This window comes from Pleurodeles waltl, chromosome 11 (assembly GCF_031143425.1).
Source record: "Pleurodeles waltl isolate 20211129_DDA chromosome 11, aPleWal1.hap1.20221129, whole genome shotgun sequence".
Classification (NCBI taxonomy): Eukaryota; Metazoa; Chordata; class Amphibia; order Caudata; family Salamandridae; genus Pleurodeles; species Pleurodeles waltl.
Genome location: NC_090450.1, coordinates 720,420,933 through 720,438,116, shown reverse-complemented (window position 1 = coordinate 720,438,116; position 17,184 = coordinate 720,420,933). Strand labels below are relative to the sequence as shown.

Sequence of the window (17,184 nt, the reverse complement as noted above, 5' to 3'; positions counted from 1 at the left end):
TGGCCAGCAGAGTCTTTTTAGAGCAAGATCCAAACTTTACAGGGTGACCGCCATAGACTACAATGGAGTGGTCCTGATGCTGAGGGATGCAGGCTTGAAAATGCTCCTGATGCTGTCCACGGGGGTGAAGTTCTGTCGAGTCCTCAGTCCACAGGTGAGTAGGGGGATGGGGGCACTGTCCACAGATCTTGGGATCCCACAAAGTCCTCTGTGCAGGGTTTCAAGGGCCGCCGATGTAGACCCTGTGCTTTTGTAACACAGTGGTCACGATGCAAATCTTTGGTGGAGGCTGGTGTCCGCTTTGGGTGACAAATCTGGTCACAACCAACGCACAGGTCCCATCTGACACAACTGCACCTCTTTGCTATCTCTGAATTGTCCTGTGTGGTGCCCGGCGTCTGGTAGCGGCAAGACTTCAGCAGTGGCTACCTGAGATGCGACTTGGGCTCTTTCAGCTTAGATGTCACTAATGCAGGTCTGGGAAGTCAGCCACTGACTCTTGGAGTCACTGCTTCGGACTGGGGCTGCAAACTAACTTTTCCCCAAGCAAGGCATGCAGAACAGGGTCCAAATTCCCCTAGCTCAAAGTGTGGCAAGTGCAGTCGCTCCGGCGTCAGAGTATCTTTGTGCGCTTCCTACAGGTTCAGAATGGTCTCCTTCTCGTCCTTCTTCCAAATCCCGCGAGTACCGAGGGTCAGCGTGCTAGGGATACCAAATTTATCTCAGGAAAGTGCCCCACTTGGGATACTGGGTCCCCCTCCTACCTAGTGAAGACATTTCTGTGATGTGTGGCTTTTGACTATCCCAGAATTACTCATTTTTGCCCCTTTCAAGATGGCATGACCCTTCCTTGGACGTGAGGAGCAAGTTACCACACCCTAGAGGTGTGGCTACCTGAGGGGAACACGTCTATGGTAAAACTGAATTGGGGGTGCGTTTTCCCCTATCTGTCCCAGTCTCTACACTGTCCACAGGAACAAAATGCATTCTGCTCGGGGATTTTGGGCCAGACCGCCCATCAGAGGCAGCTTACCCTTTGAAGCTTGCCTCTGGGCTAACCCCTGAGTAGCCACCCGGGCAGATTAGGTGGCACTTCACTGCTACAGCACTGCCCTTTGTTCCTGTGCCTGGGAGTCATTCATACTTGTCCCCAGACAGTCAGAAACCTGTCTGAGTGTGTATGCCTTTCTGAGGCTGCTGGATAAGCAGAGCACAGAGGGGCAACTTTCCGAAAGCTGCTCACCATTAATAGTGACATTAATTTCGATCTGGACATCAGGTCACATTTAATGCCACAATTAATTTGATACCTCACATGACAGAGTTTGGTTGTCCCAGTCAAAAGTTAGTCAGATTGGAATGCCATGTGGTAACTTTGTATTGGCCAGTGCGCTACCAACTTTACCTGCAGCAAATCGGAAATTTGGATGTGTTGCTGCCAAGACATATTAAAAAACATGTGTCTTACTTAACAACAAAATATTGCTCCCTGACACAGGACTCTATAAGCCTTTCTTAGGGTAGACATAGAGGAGGAGCTGCAACACTTATTCTCCTTGACTTGTCAGCAGCTTTCGACACGGTGGCTCACAGTCTGCTGATCAAATGTCCTAGGGTTCTGGGAATCAAGGACAATGCCCTGATCTTACTTACCTCTTTTCCCTCATATATACTACAATCAGTAGCACTGAGTCAATTTGAATCTTCCCCTTTCTCTCTTCCATGCGGAGTTCCGCAGGGATCATCCATCCGTCATACACTGTTTAATATTTATTGCAGAACTGGCCATGTTAGTTAAGTCCTTTGGCCTTTGCTTGACCTCCTAGGCTGACAATACACAAATCGTTCTATCAGTAATTAGAGTATCCACTCATTTCCATGGCTGCATGTTGGTAATGAACTCAAGGATGAACAGACACTGTCTGAAACTTAATTCAAATAAAACCGAGGTTGTTCTGTTCAGGAACCTCTCTCCTGCCTGGTCGCATACATGGTGGCCAGAAGAACTGGGCCTTCCCCTTAGTCCAATGAACAAAGCTAAAAATCTAGATGTTCTCACAGACGAAAAGTTAAACTTTGGCCAGCAAGTGAATGCTACGGTCTTTTCCTGCTTCAGTCTGCTCAGGATGATTAAGAAAATACTTCCTTTCATCTCAGAACAAAAAGACAGTGATCACTGCCTTAGTTTTATCTAAGTTATATTATTGTAATGGCCTCTATGTTAACATGCAGGAATGGCTCTTCATCAGGCTGCAAATGGTGCAGAACGCAGTAGCTAGGCTCCTTTTAGGTATTCCAAAATTCAAATCGGTCTCCAAGGAAATCAGGCAAGTACATTGGCTCCCTGTGAGAAGCAGTATAAAATTTAAGGCTCTCTGCACTGCCTTTAAAGTCTTAAATAATGTTGCCCCTGAGTTCCGGAAGCAGTCTTTCGAGCGGTGTGCCCCCAGCAGATAGCTGTGTTCTTCAGGGACCAAATTATTGAGGGTTCCCATAGTCTGCAAACTAAACTGGAGAGGCAGTAGTTTTATCACTGGAAACCACTAAGCTCTGGAATAGCCTTCCCTCACACATCAGAGCTGTAGCTATACTTATCTCCTTTAGAATGGAGCTCAAAACCTGCCTTTTAACAATTAGACTCCCTCTCATACGCAGTGGTAGTCGGCGCAAAGACACCCTAGGGGAGACGTGCGCCTAGTAAGTTGTGATAACATAACAAACAAATAATGTTAAGGGATAGGGTGGTTTGCCATAGATTTAAATGCCACAGTCGAACTGGCAGTCCAAGCACTGCCCTTCCAGTCTGCAGTGGCAGGCTGGGAACCATTTTGTACATTGTCATTCAAAGGGTGGCACAAACAGTGCGGCAGCCCTGAGTGGACACTCTGTCTTAAATGCCCTAGGGACTTATAAGTAAGTCAGGCCTTGCCAATTTGGTGTATCCAATTTAACATGCAATTTGTATGGGGTTAAAACACTGGCTCTGAGGTTTTGGTTAGCAGGCCTCCTTGCACTCTGAATCGAAAGCCAGGCACTTAGTGTTGCATTTTCTCTTTGGTAGAGGTTGACCTGTTTAGCCCCTCCCGGATTTCAGAGAAGGTCCTGCTACACTTGCTGAAGCACCCCAGCGTCAACCATGAGGTGAAGTTTGATGAAACCAACCGCCAAGCCCATGAGCATTATCTGTACGAGCGAAACCAACCAGTGGACTACTTCATCCTCATTTTGCAGGTATCTGTATGATGCTTAGAGCTGCAAATGGTGTGTGTTAGTGACCGTAGTTACCCATTAACCCTTCCTTTACTGATATTACTCAAGGGGGAGAACATGGTATTGCCCATGGGGCGGTATATAGGCTGTGCATGTGAGACAAACAATTCCCCTTCTTCTCTGCACCCCCAACCCTTATCTTCTGCTGAGTTGTATGGTACTGCCACTAGGAAGGCAGGCTGTACATTTGTGGATGTCATTTTTCTTCCTGTTCCCTTTATATTTCTTTTGCAGGTGTTCTACCTGCTGCTGCTGCCATAGGCGCACCCTTCCAAAATGAGTTATTCTCACCATAACCAATTCACCCACAGTGTTGCTTAGGAGGAGAGGGTGGCTATCTTTCCACAGGCACCTGTGCTGTTTTCATTGTGCACTGTGGTTTTTATAAGTTGCTCCCACCAAGTACCAGCTCAACAATCCACAATTAGGTTGATATCAAACTGTTTGTAGTCCCAGTGTTGTATGTTTTGGGTCTTGTCAAACTGCTTTATGTCACACCTGTATGCTAAACTTTTATCTGTTTTTTTCCTCTCTTCAGGGCAGAGTGGAAGTAGAGATTGGTAAAGAGGGCTTGAAATTTGAAAATGGAGCCTTCACATATTATGGAGCTTCTGCTCTGACCTCTGCATCCTCAGGTGAGAGCCAGCATTCAGACAGAAAGAATTTCATAACTTGCTGCTCAATAAGGTGAGGGTCACCTTTGAAGACTGAGAACCCTTAACTCACATCGTGATCACTAGAGACAGGAGGGCCGGGGGAAATCTGTATGGCTGCTGTGTCATCGGATGAGAGCTATTTTTCAGGGATGGATCTAATGACTGACAATTGAAACCATAGATAATAGCAGTCCTTAGAGGTAAACCTTTCAACGTTCATCTCACTATTGGCAGGTGGGTGAGATCTCCAAATGTTTCCTACTTGGATAAGTGCTCCTATGAGGGTCCTAGGTTTGTCCTTGGGACAGGAACTGAGAGCTCCTCAGCCACCAAAGTGCCTTTAAGTGGGACATTCCGATGCTCATCTTAAAACTCATGAGACCAGGTGACTAAACATTTGGGCTACTGGTAGAGTGGGGTCAAATGAAGCTGCCCTTTTTTCAGTAAAATGTACACTAAATTGACCTAATCCCATGCTACCCCCATTTTAAATGGCAGGATTATTTTTATTTTCTAATATTGCACATAAATGCCAGCGCAAGCCCTTGAATGAAACTGAGTGGTTAGTGCCTAAGATTACTCATGCGTGAATGGTGAATCCATGGGTGCCAGGATACCCTTCCAGGTGATAGTATGCTGTACAAAGCTGCATAATGGTGGTAAATATTGGAACTGGAATGTTCCTTCTGTTGCAAACAGGTATGTACCCCTGCTCTGTGTGACCTGTCTGCATGTGAAACTGGTATCCTAACATTTTTGGCACAGCTAACATTCTGATGTCATGTGTGTACTGACACCTAGGCCTGTCCTCAGTAAAGTCGTAGTCAAAACCCTAGTCTATGACCTGGACAGGCACATCAATCATGCTCGTTTATCAACATGAGACTGTTGTACATGTCCTGGGTTACTGATTATACACAATGGATCATGGCAGTGTGCTGATTTTTGTGAATAGTTTGGAAAGGACTTTTTCGCTGTATCAGGAGGGAGTTCGGCTTATTAGCCCCACTCATGTAAAGTTCATTTGCGTGCCGCCCCCGTGCCCTTGCGTGGGAAATGCCCTCAACGCCGACTCCTAAACAACGAAGTCCTGGTTAACGAAAGCGGAACAACGCTTTTGTTAACCACGACTTTGTTGTTTTGTGCCTTAACCATGCATGTGCTGAACAACACACATGCGTGGTTAAGGCACAAACAAGGGAGTCGGCTGAGGACAATGTGGCTATGACTCAGGTAAGTGGGGCGGGGGTGGGGGTTTTATTTTTGGGGGTTGGGGTATTTTCTGGTGGGGGGTCGGGGTATTTTCTGGTTTGGGTGCGGGGTGGGGTATTTTCTAGTTTGGGAGCGTGGGGTCAAGGTTTAAGGTTGGGGGTCGGGGTATTTTCTTGTTTGGGGGTTTAAGGTTTAGGGCTGGGGGTGGGTGGTCAGGGTATTTTCTGGTTTGGGGGCGTGAGTATGGGGGGTCGGGTTTTATGTTTGGGGCGGGGTGGGGGGGTTGGGGTATTTTCTGGTTTGGGGTTGGGGGGTTGGGGTTTAAGGTTTAGAGGTGGGGGGTCAGGGTATTTTCTGGTTTGGGAGTGGGGGTTGGGTTTAAGGTTAAGGCCCGGGGGTGGGGGTTCGGGGTATTTTCTGGTTTGGGGGTGGGGGTTCGGGGTTTAAGGTTTAGGGCCTAGGTGGGGGTATTTTCTGGTTTGGGGGGAGGGTGGGGGGTTTGGGGTTTTAGGGGTTGGTTGGGGGGTCGGGTAATTTTAGGGGCGGGTGGGGAGTTGGGGGAGTTTAGGTTAGGGCCGGGGGTGGGGGGGGGGGTCAGGGTATTTCCTGGTTTGGGGCGGGGGTGGGGGGTTTGGGGTTTTAGGGGTTGGTTGGGGGGTCGGGTAATTTTAGGGGCGGGTGGGGAGTTGGGGGAGTTTAGGTTTAGGGGCAGGGTGGGGGTTGGGGTATTTTAGGTTTCAGGGGTTGGGGTTGTTTTAGGTTTTGGGGGTAGGGTGGAGGTCAGTTTTGGGGGTGGGGGTTGGGGTGGTTTTGGGGGTAGGGTGGAGGTCAGTTTTGGGGGTGGGTGTTGGGGTTTTAGGTTTTAGGGGTGGGTTGGGGGTCGAGTAATTTTAGGGGCGGGTTGGGGGGGGTTTAGGGCAGGGTGGGGGTCTCGGAATAGTTTTAGTGGTGGGGGTACTTTAGGTTTCAGGGTTGGGGTTATTTTAGGTTTTGGGGTAGGGTGGGGGTCAGTTTTGGGGGTGGGGGTAGTTTTGGGGTTGGGGGTAGTTTTAGGGGCGGGTAGTTTTAGGGGCAAGGGTGGGGGTGGTTTTGGGAGGAGGGGGGCCAGAGGGGACGCATGCAGGAACAGTGGATGCCTATCACTAATGCCTTTACCAGGGATGCCTTTACAACGAAAAATCGTTGTTAAGGAATTCGTGGTAAAGGCATTAGTGGTAACAACGAGGTCGTTGTTCCGACCTCGTTGTCCAGGCATTAGTTGTTCCGGAAGGCCTCGTTCCGACATACATCCCCCTTGCGCCGATATTCTGTGTGCATGTCAAATGCACTAATGCTTTGTACATGTGTGGCACATATGTGCTAGTAGGATTTTCTGTGTGGGGAAATTATGATTACAGGGACCAGCCATATCTACTCGGATTTCCTCTGGTTTAGTATTACACTAGATGGAGGGTGGCTACAGATTCCCTAGATAGTTGAAGTGTATTTTCTGCTATTCTAAGCTGGAGGTTGGAAACCCAAGCACTGAACCGAAGAAGGATGGAGCTACCTAAGGAACTCTATGAGCTGGGGATTATCAATTACATTTTCCTGAACATTGCATTTTGGTGGCTGGTAAGGGATAAGGGTTTAAGTTAGCAGATTCTGTTGATGAAGGTGAGGAAGTTTCGAAACATAACCTGCTTCTTTGTCAGCTCCTGATTGCTATTTCGGGAAGGTTGTTGACAGTCAGGTGCAGAGTCTTCACACTTCATTGTACCCATTAGATACACCTGCTTGAATCTAGCATCATCACGGCCTGCTGAGAGAGCCAAAACCTTGCACAGAGGCTGTGTTTGCATTGCACCCAGGAAATTACATTTGAAAGGAAACCACCTCAAGCCAATTCCAGGACCCTTAACACTGAAGCAATACATGCTCAGTGTGGAAAAGTGTTTAAAAGTGGAATCCAAATAACCACATTTTATTCAAGTTACAAATTATCCTTGACCAAGTAAGAGTGCTCCATAGAGTACTCTAGGCGTTTCTGTGTGACCTGCCCTCATGACAACTCATCTCCCAAAGATGAAGAAAGATCACCTGAAGTCTGCACAACTTGCTTGGGAAAGCTGTGGACTTGCCTCGTACCTAAAAGGTGGTCTACCTCCTCGGAGAGAAGGAGAGTGCCTTCTTCTGCAGGAGGAAAGACTGTCCAGGAGGAGGAGCCGAACCGTGACACTGATGTGTGGCACACTGACATGGAAGCAAAGTTGGAGACGGCTTGTGTTGAGTGTGGTCGTCTGGTCTCCCTTTGTGATTCCTGTGGCAAACTATGTGAAGAAACTACAAAAGTAGAACAAGTGTGTGCCGTTTGTGCACCTGCAGTAAGTCTGAGGGTCCTGTGCTGCCACTGCCTGGTGTGGGACATACTCTTTGAGAGGGTCTTTGCTGCTGGAGTCTAGGACCTGCCCCCGGCCAAAAGAACACAATTGCCAAAGATGAGGACCCCTCAACCAGCCTGCATCTCTGTTCATCCCAGGGCCCAAGTGGAGAGCACAACCACCATCTGAGGTCTTGTGCTGCCAAACAAGACCCTGCCAGTGAATTACCAACAAGTATCCCATCTACCTCTGCATCAGACTGTGTCTATGCTGTGGAGGTAACATGAGGACAGAGATTCCAAGAGTGAGGGAATATAACTTATATACAGACAGAGAAACTTGCAGTTGCGAAGCTAATATTTGCCACCTTGACTCAAGAACTGTTATTGCTTACTGAGCTCTCGTGTGTCCCATCTTTTGCCTGGGACTGCATTTCTGATACATAACTATAGATATTGGGACTCACCCTAGAAAGGGGAGAGGGTATTGCTAGAAGACTTCGGTGGGAGCAAAAGATCCTTGTGTCTGGACCCACAATCAAACTGTGTAGTATTATAATTTGCTATGACATTAAAGTGCTTCATTGTTTTTTTTACTATGATAGACTGTGGGCTGGATAGTAAATTATTGCATAGGTGGTTTGATTTTGAGTCTCTCCCCCACACTACCTCCCTGAGAAGCATTTGACTGCTCACCCTCGCTACCCTGAGTGTCAAGTGCAAAAGTAGTGTACTTGGCCTAGTTTAGTATGCGTGCCCAGGGCAGACTACCCTAAACTCCACAGTTGTGGTGCAATAGGGCTCTTATGCCCTGTGGCCCCAGAATGGTGTCTGAAAATAGCATACCTAAAGGGATCGACTATTTGGCATCCGTTATAATTAAACTATGCAACATAAATGCAGTACTTGGTTAGGTTTAAAATTTTGAGTACTTTTCTGGCTTGTTTATACGTGCCTGGATGTCCATAAATTGATCTAAGTTCTTTCCAGGCATCTCTGCAGACTATCTATATATTGAATATTTCTCTTCTAGTATTGAGTGGAAATCAGCTTAGCTAGGCTTAGGGTGTTTGTGACATATTGGTGTCTTCCCTTCCCTCATGTTTTATTTTTCTAATGTTTACAGTTCATCCTTCTCCAGTGTCGACCATTCAGCTGCACAGTCGAGATCAGTTTGATACATCTGAAAATGTGAACTACTCCATGTACTGTCCAGACTACACAGTTCGGGCTCTCACGGACCTGCAGCTCATTAAGGTTAGTAATTGAATCTGTCCAATAACTGAAAAATGGCTGTATTCTGTTTTGTGGGTACATTGCCTACATGTGCGGAAGGCGTTCTTCACTGACCTTTTGAATCATTTAAGACTCTGAATCATAGACTGGCTCCCTCCTGTTTTGTAACTTGACCATCATGGAATGCACACTGCTCTGCATAGTCACCAAACATCTCCACCTATTTGTGGGATTCTGAAATACTTTACAATGGAGAAAATTATTTCTGTTTAAATTGTTATTCTAAAGGCAGCATTTCTTTCTTTGTGTTTTAATAAGCAAATTAGAAAGTCAAAATATCATTTCTGACAGGTTTTGATGCTCAAAGCTATATTAAAGCCACTTAAAAAAAGAAATTAACTGTTCGTAAAGGTATCAGTCTGTAGTTCATTGTCCACTCTGAAGCAGGATCCCTTCTGACTGAAAAGCTTTTAGAAAATTTCTTTAAGATGTAATTCAGCGTCTTTTGCACGTTATTACTTGCAGCAGTTCTTCATTAGGGATGTATAGAATAGCAGCATATGCTCCTTTAAATCTCATGTTGTGCCCATATTGTGCACACTGGTGTAATATATTATTGCGCTCAAAATGTTATCAGTATTTCTTCAAAGAAGTACTTTTTGTTTTGAGACCCTAGGACCGTGGAGCCCAGAGGCCCACCAACCATTAAACTCAGAGGCTCCAATTTCAGTAACCATGGCTCTTCCGCCCCCATAGTGAAACCTGCATCAACACCAAGGGCCTTTTGGAACAACCCTGGCCTTGAAAGGTCAATGTCCACGTACATTATGAGGACCATTCTCCTAGTGGATTGATCTACAAGGGAGTCTTGCCTGCAAACCAAAGAACAGAAACAAAAAGAATGCCATACCTTGGTTGAGAAAACGCCTTGTGAAAAGGCTTGACCCTTCAGTTGATGCTGCTTTTTAGAGCACAATACTGCTTTGCACCAAAAAAGCCCTTCGAAATCCTTTGTTCTGCCTTCCTGAGCTTGATCAGATCAAGCAGCAAGAGGGCAGGAACCTGTCTGAGGGTTGGCAGCAGCTTGGGCTGCCTGGAAAACTCTGTAAGACTAGTGGTAGCAATGCTGAGGGTCCTCTAAGGAGCCCCCAGAGTCCATGGAATCATACTTCCAAAACTTGCAACAGTATTGGGGTATGATTCCTACATGTTTCATACCAAACATGCCCAGGTGTGGAGTTACCATTGTGTAGCTGAGCATAGGTAGTGACCGATGTCCAGTACAAGTGTAAAATGGCATCCCCACACTCACAAAGTCCAGGAAAATGGATCTTGACTTTGTGGGGGCACCTCTGCTAGTGCAGCGATGCCCTCGCACACAAGTACCTGCACCTTGCCCTCTGGGCTGAAAGGGCCTACCATAGGGGTGACTTATAGTGACCTGGTGCAGTGATCTGCAGTGACAATTGGTGCATGCACCCGTTTCATGCAGTCTGCAATGGCAGGCCTGCAGAACCCTTTGCATGGGGCTCCCTATTGGTGGCAGAATAACTGCTGCAGCCTATAGGGGTCCCCTTAAATATTACTTGTCTACATATTTTATTATAACTTTATTTTTTATTTTAAATATCTCTTTAATTAATTTAAAATTAAATTATTCATTCTTACTATTTGAGTCTTACTTTACTTTAAGATGAGTTCTTACTAATTTTAATTACAGTGAACTTCTTAACAGTTAATTTTTACACACATCTGCCTACTTGTGAAGTACTTCTGATGTAAAGGTAGTAAACCTTAACTCCAGTGTAATGACTCCTGATGTAATATCCCTGAAGCAATAGTAGTGAGCCCTCCTAGGGAGCTATGCTGTCTCATTCAGGGCTAGAGATGGACAATTCTGGTGCTAGCTGGCAGTCTAGTGGTCTGCCTCTAGCACAGTCTCCTTGAGGGAAAAGAAAGTACTCCACAGATAATCCACATCATTGTTGCTGAACATGTACTGGCTTTGTTCTGACACTCACAGAAGCATTGGTGTTTTACACTTCTGAGCCCAAAGCATGTTTTGCTTCCTAAGATGCCTGCCTGTCCTGCTTACGCCTGGCATCCACCTGAGTCTCAGCATGAGCCACTGTACATCTGAGCCCTGCTTCTACTTTCATTTTCAGAACATTTCTCATTGTTAACAATGAAATTGAATGTTTTTTTTTTAATCAAAAGCTCTCACCATGAAGAGTATTTACCTATTTTGCAGAATGTTTTACAAGATATGTGTGAGTTTACCACACCTGTCAAATACCTCTGCTGTACTTAAAATTATATTTTGGGCCTTGAAAAGTGACATCTCTTGACAAAAGATGTTCCGGAGCCCAGGGCAGATGAGATTGCATTGCATAATAACTGTAGTTTCCACTGCTGTAGGCCTGCAAAACTGTACTAGCGTCAAGTACTTTAAGAAAGTATACTCTATATTATAATTTTTGAAATATTTATTAACCTTCGCTGTCCTACTCTGATGACTAGGGGACTTATTTATTCATGAAATGAGAGCAATGAATATATTTGCCAGAAAAAAAAACGGTTGGTGCTTGTTAACTTGTCTTCCTGTACAGAGCTCGGTTAACGGTACCTAGTGAAAGCAGCGCTGTGTTTTTTCAAATATTACAGCAACTTCTTTCACTGTGAGACTTCATATTGGTTGTTAATACCTATTATCTATCCACTCAGTCTGATTGGTCCCTAACCTTATCCCTGGTGGTACTCCACAACCGAGATCTAGTGCAGGCTGACTAGTGCAAGGTGTTATTTGAGAAAGGTGTGATGTGGATTCTGACTTCCTGGAGACAGGAGCCTTTTCTTGGAAGCTCATGCTAGTTGAACAGGGCACTACTGGAAGTTCTCATTAATATAATTTTCATGATTTGGTCATAGAAAAAGTGGATCCACTGAACAGACTTGTCGGAAGTCTACTGATTAAAGCTGTATCAAGAAGTGTTTTACTTCTGATCAGTCGCTGGACAATTCATCCTTTTCCACCACAGAAAATGCAGAATACTTGGACTGCACCTTCAGCTATCTGTGACATAGGTCTCTTGCCAGTGTAACTTTCCTTAATCTAGTCAACGTGAGTTAGAAAACAAAAGCAAAAAATAGAGACTGTCTGAGAAGGGCAGATAAAGTATGTTTTTTTTCTCTTTAACAACGCACAATGACAAACGACCATGCCAACCACCAAGTGTTGAGATTCTGGCAGTCATCTTGCATTTCATAGAGATAGAAACCCGTGATGCATCTTATGTATGGCATTCTGTCAGTCTACAGTCTTGGCAGTTGTCTGAGGGCACAATGATGCATTGTGTTTTAATGGCTTTTCAGAAGGAGATTATCACCATGTCAGGAGGTGCTCTGGTAGCAGGGAGTCGTAAGGCTCTGAATCTGGCATGCATAACCATACAGGAAAGCAAATGTTACCAGTAGTTATTTTTTATTTTAAAGGGTACGCACTGCAGATTTTTTTCTTAATAAAAATAGGTGTCTTTTCTTCAGAAAGAAAGATTCTGACCCTGTGTAAGTGCTGCAGGCAAGTAACAAAGCCAGCATTCTCAGATAGACCATGATGAACTGATCATGTAAGACTCTGGAATTCACCAATGGGTGAAGTTTATTTTCTGGAACTAGAAGTCGCAGTGTTCTGCAGTTAAGGTTTAACAATTATTATTTTGTTAATCCTCTAAGATAGTCTGTGAAGGCATACCTTAATATTAACTTAACTACACTGAACAATTTTGATTCCGAACCAACATATTTAGAATTGTTACCATCTCAAGAACAAATTACAAATATGATTGTGTTTGTCCACCTCAATAGAGTTTAATGGAAGTTACATACATCCTGTGGGATTCATGTCTTGTTAGGCAGAAGTTAACATCTGAATATAATCATAGAAGATCTGGTTCTAATCTTGAGTCATCTGGGGGTAAGAAATAACAATGTGTTTTATTATACCATGGCAGCTAAAAACGTATGCTTGAGAATTAGGGCTTTAACTCAATCATACCACGCTCTCAAGAAAAAAACAAAGCTTGGAATTTGGACACTTCATACATTTTATCAATATTGGGCCCAGTGGAATTTCAGAATATTGTTGAAAATCAGCCAGTCCCCACCCCCTCCTCATTCGTCGATCTCATTTGTTGTGGGACCCTTGTTCTAGGAAGGCAACTATTTTCAAGTCTAAAAACCCCATCTTCCAGAGTTGGTCCCTGCTGGCTAGGTCTTGAACCAGTGTTGGAGCCAGTGTTTTATAAAAGAGGACTTCAACATTTGTCAGGTGGACACACAAATTAGTTGCCCTTTGTGCCACTGAAGGTGGGCTGTGCACTTAGCAAGTCCTGCAACAGTCACTGGTGGTAGGATTCCCACCCTAAATTAAGGTTTGTGCAGGTCGAAAATACCTTCATCCACCAGGAGGGTTCGTTCCTACATCTGTCCTGTTCTTCTCTTGTTTTCTGTTCCGTGTCGCTTAACAAGTCTGGTGCCACTGTTTTCGAGTGTGGTGTAAGCACACTCCTCCCCTTCCTTCACCAGGATGCCAGACAATGACTCGGGGAGACATTGCCACCTGCCATCATGTCTAATGATTGGTACTCTGACCTAGACCATTCCACGATAGCACACCACCACTCTGCTTCCAACTGTCTAGTACAGTGTCTTGCACACGTTATCTCTTAGGATAGAACTGTGATTCCCCGCGCCCACATTTAGTATCTTCCCCGTCACATTCAAGGACATACTAAGAGACAGACCCTCCCATGGGGTCCCACCTGTTGCTGAGAGTTCATCCATTAATACACTCACCGGGACTGTGACACTAAACTGTCACTTATGAGGTGAATCAGAGTTGGGTAACTAGGACACCATCTATCTCCTAATCCAGACTCATGCCTGTGACCTGGCACTGCATGCAGCCACCCATGTTTGCTATTTAGAGAGGAAGTCTTAACAGAAAGCAAATACTTTCCTTCCTCAAAATGGCCCATGGCAAAAACAAAAACACTTAAAATTAAGCTAGAGTTTTTAAGCACAAATTATCCTATAAATCAACACACCGTAAACAGAGAACAAAGTTACAATTACCCGGTTTTACCTTAAATACCTAACTGCACTTTTTTTTACTTTTCTATCTTTACATCATTTCAACATTTTTAAGTTGTGATTTGACTTCAGTACACCTGACCTGCCTCAGAGACTGGCAGAGAGACGTCATTTGTAAATTGAAGTTTTGTTCATCTGGCCTCTGCAAAAAAAAAAAATCCACAAACCTTAAGCTTAATTTAGGAACCGGAGAGTGATGGGAGTTTCCTTTTGTCTGTTGGTGTAACACTGCTTATGTTTTTTGTTGTTTGTTATAAATATACTCCTATAACAGATTTCCATCCACACTCACACCCCTAATGTACAGAGGCACTGTGTATTGCTTTTTCTATAGTTTGATTGATATCTACCAAAACCCAATAACACATATTAAGTGTTATCATGCCTACGCAGAAGTTGTAAACTAATTGACAGCATGATATTACCAAAGGACAGTTTTTGCCAAGCTTTGGTTTTGTCTGTAGCATATAATTCAGTAAGATATTTAAACATTTGTGATTTCACAATTTCAGTTTAGTGAGCTTGCAAACTTTAGTTGTAGAGGCACTGAGCCTGCAGAGAGAGACCCAAATTATTGTAAATGATAAATGTTTTTTGAACTGAAAACAGGTCATACCCTTCATATTGGGTTTTATATTTGCTCTGCTCCAGCATATGAAAACAGCACACATTCCTTGGAACTTTATCCTATTGCCTAGAGATGTTCAGATGGAAGAGGTAAAGCTGTCTCTCCTCTTAGGCATTTGGCCAAGTGGATATGATAAGTTATGGCACTTGGATATTCAGTTATAATTTTAAATACATTTATTCTCAGGTCACTAAGATACAGTACGTGAATGCTCTTATGGCCTCCCGGGTAAATACATCCCCGCAGTCTCCAGAAAGCCTTGAAATGAAAATTTTACCGAACAGTCAAACGAAACTGCTGAACCAGAAAAACACCTCGTCTTCAGGTATGGCAAACTGTGGTTTTGTTTATTCTGCCTTGCTTGATGTTGTTGAAGCTACTGCTGAGAGAGAGACATGCGTTAGAAGTGGATTCATTGTAGAGGGAAGAAATTATGCTATGTTGTTCATTTTGTCCTTGCACTGTGGCAAAAGAAAGTTACATCAGCGCCAAGGTTGTCACAAATCTCCTCCCTTCATATCACAGGGGTAGGCTTTATTATTGTATCCTCCTCTGTCCCCTTTTCACCCATTTGGGAATTCCTGCCACTTAAGATGCTGCCTGAAAACGTCTCTCCACAAGAGGCTGTTACTTAACATGCCAGTCCCTGATGCCCCTGACCATTACTAACTAGTTCAAGTTTTTGTTCGCTTTTGGGTAGGGTTTGGAAATGCAGACTATTGCTTTTTGGTTGGTTACTTTTACTGAATTCCCGTTTCCCCCCAATTTGTGTTTCTGAGGTTTATTTACATGTTTTCTCTTAAAATTGCTGCTATATGCTACTGTCCTCAGGCAGTGTATTGGGTGATGTGAATAATTCTGTGTAGCTGATCCACACCAAGCCATTCCTAGCTGCCTAGAAAACCTCCATTTGACATCCAGAATTCAAAAAGGTACTCCAATTAGTAATGCCTTTCAGTAGGAACGCAACCTTTTTCTCCTCTGCTAGAGTGGCCTCTGCCAGGCACGTCTTCTGGCTCCACAGCTGAATCCTCAGTAACCAAGGGCACTTCTGACACAATAATTCGGTCCTTGCTGTCTGAATATTTTTGTTGTTGTTTTTGCTTAAGTTGAGTTGTTTAAATCCCCTGCAGGGGTTCAATCTCTTCAGAAGAATAGCCTAGCTTTCCTGAACTTAGCTTCAAGTAGCCTCTTGGCGAAGAAAGTTACCGTCTTGTTTTCGGGGAACTTAAAACCTGGGCATGACACAAATTATGGAGGCCTTAAGCTTGCCTCCATTCAGCCCCTGTCGACAAAGGTTTTGATGGATTTCTCTTTTTGGACTGACTGCCTCAACTTTCTAAGCGATTTTTGGGTATGTAAGCTTTAGTGTATGTTCCCATTCTATGAACATACCTCTGACCCCTCAACATCCATTGATTTCAAATGTCTGTCAGTGTGTCTGTGTGTGGTGTTTGTGTGTGTGTGTGTGTGTGTGTGTGTGTGTGTGTGAGAGTGATGGGTATTCAGAGGAGTGATGCTGCCCAGCATGTGTATAAGCAGCAGTAATGTTCCTAGCTTTACTTGCTGTTTTAGTGCTGAAATATTGCACAAACCTAGTTCCAGAACTTTGAGGTGGGTCTGTTTATTTGGCCATTTGTGAAGTGCGGAACCAACCCTCCTAATGGGAAGCCTTCTTTACCTCTGTAAGCATTTATCAATGCGTTCTGTCCTTTCATTTGCATTGAACATCTTACAAATTAGAGTGCTCCATTCACCACCATTGTGAAACTGTTTGACTTGTTTTGCATTCATCATGTAGCCGGAAATGGGCTTAGAATGTTGGTCTACCTTATTTGCTAACTCTTGTTGCTGATACTATGTGGATTATTTTTGAAGAATTGCAAGGGATTTGAGAGTACAGAATGGTGTTCTGACTTATCAACACAGGAATCGCAATACATTATTCAGGCTACATATAGAAGCTAAATAACTATTAGAAAGCCCCCCACATTGAGATGGTGATCCTGCCCTCCCTCTAGCTGGTCATATTGTACACCTCAGTTTTTGTGCATTTCAGTTCTACTGATATTGTGCATGTCAATTTACTGCATTTTATCTCTTTTTGATTTTCTCCTTGAGTCATCTCTTAAGTGCCTCTGCAGCCCATCATGATCTTCAATGGTGTTGAAATTATGAGCAAGAGTGGGCAAAGAATTTCAGAGCATGTATATGGTCCTAGTTCTCTCTTATTTTATTGCAACATTTATAAAGTGCTTACTCCCCCTTTGTGGGACATTTAAGTGCTTGCCTATATGGGTACTCTGTAGAATGTGCGGTTTAAAGCATGTTATCTTTGTTTTTATCCTACGTATGAAGTGTTTCCGTTTTGTGCATGAGAACCACTGAGGTGCGGTTATCGTGTTATGGGATGCAGCGCTTAGCAGAGTGGCCGATGAAGGAGTGTTAGAGATAGATCAGTTATAGGTTTAAGTAAGCTGGCAGCTTTGAGCAGGTCTCTTTTTGGTATTTCTTATGTTCAAAACACTGAGCTGGTTACTGCACTGGGTTGTCAATTCTGAGATATCTTGTTAAACATGTTTATGGTCCTGAGCAGGTGTAGGCTAGAGGGAAAAATGGTGGTGAGATCTGTTGGGATGGACCTTATTATCCCACATCTGACTGTCATTGTC

The 17,184-nt window shown here is 44.2% G+C and overlaps 1 protein-coding gene across 2 annotated transcripts in view; it reads left to right on the top strand.

The window, feature by feature from the left end:
* CNNM3 (cyclin and CBS domain divalent metal cation transport mediator 3) overlaps nucleotides 1-17,184 on the top strand; it is a 154,791-nt gene that overhangs the window by 123,693 nt on the left and 13,914 nt on the right. For both annotated transcript variants that reach the window (XM_069214400.1, XM_069214401.1), the window contains exons 4-7: nucleotides 3,062-3,231; nucleotides 3,809-3,905; nucleotides 8,624-8,754; nucleotides 14,699-14,837. In XM_069214400.1, coding sequence (XP_069070501.1) covers nucleotides 3,062-3,231; nucleotides 3,809-3,905; nucleotides 8,624-8,754; nucleotides 14,699-14,837 — 537 coding nt within the window. The remainder of the gene's footprint in view (nucleotides 1-3,061; nucleotides 3,232-3,808; nucleotides 3,906-8,623; nucleotides 8,755-14,698; nucleotides 14,838-17,184) is intronic.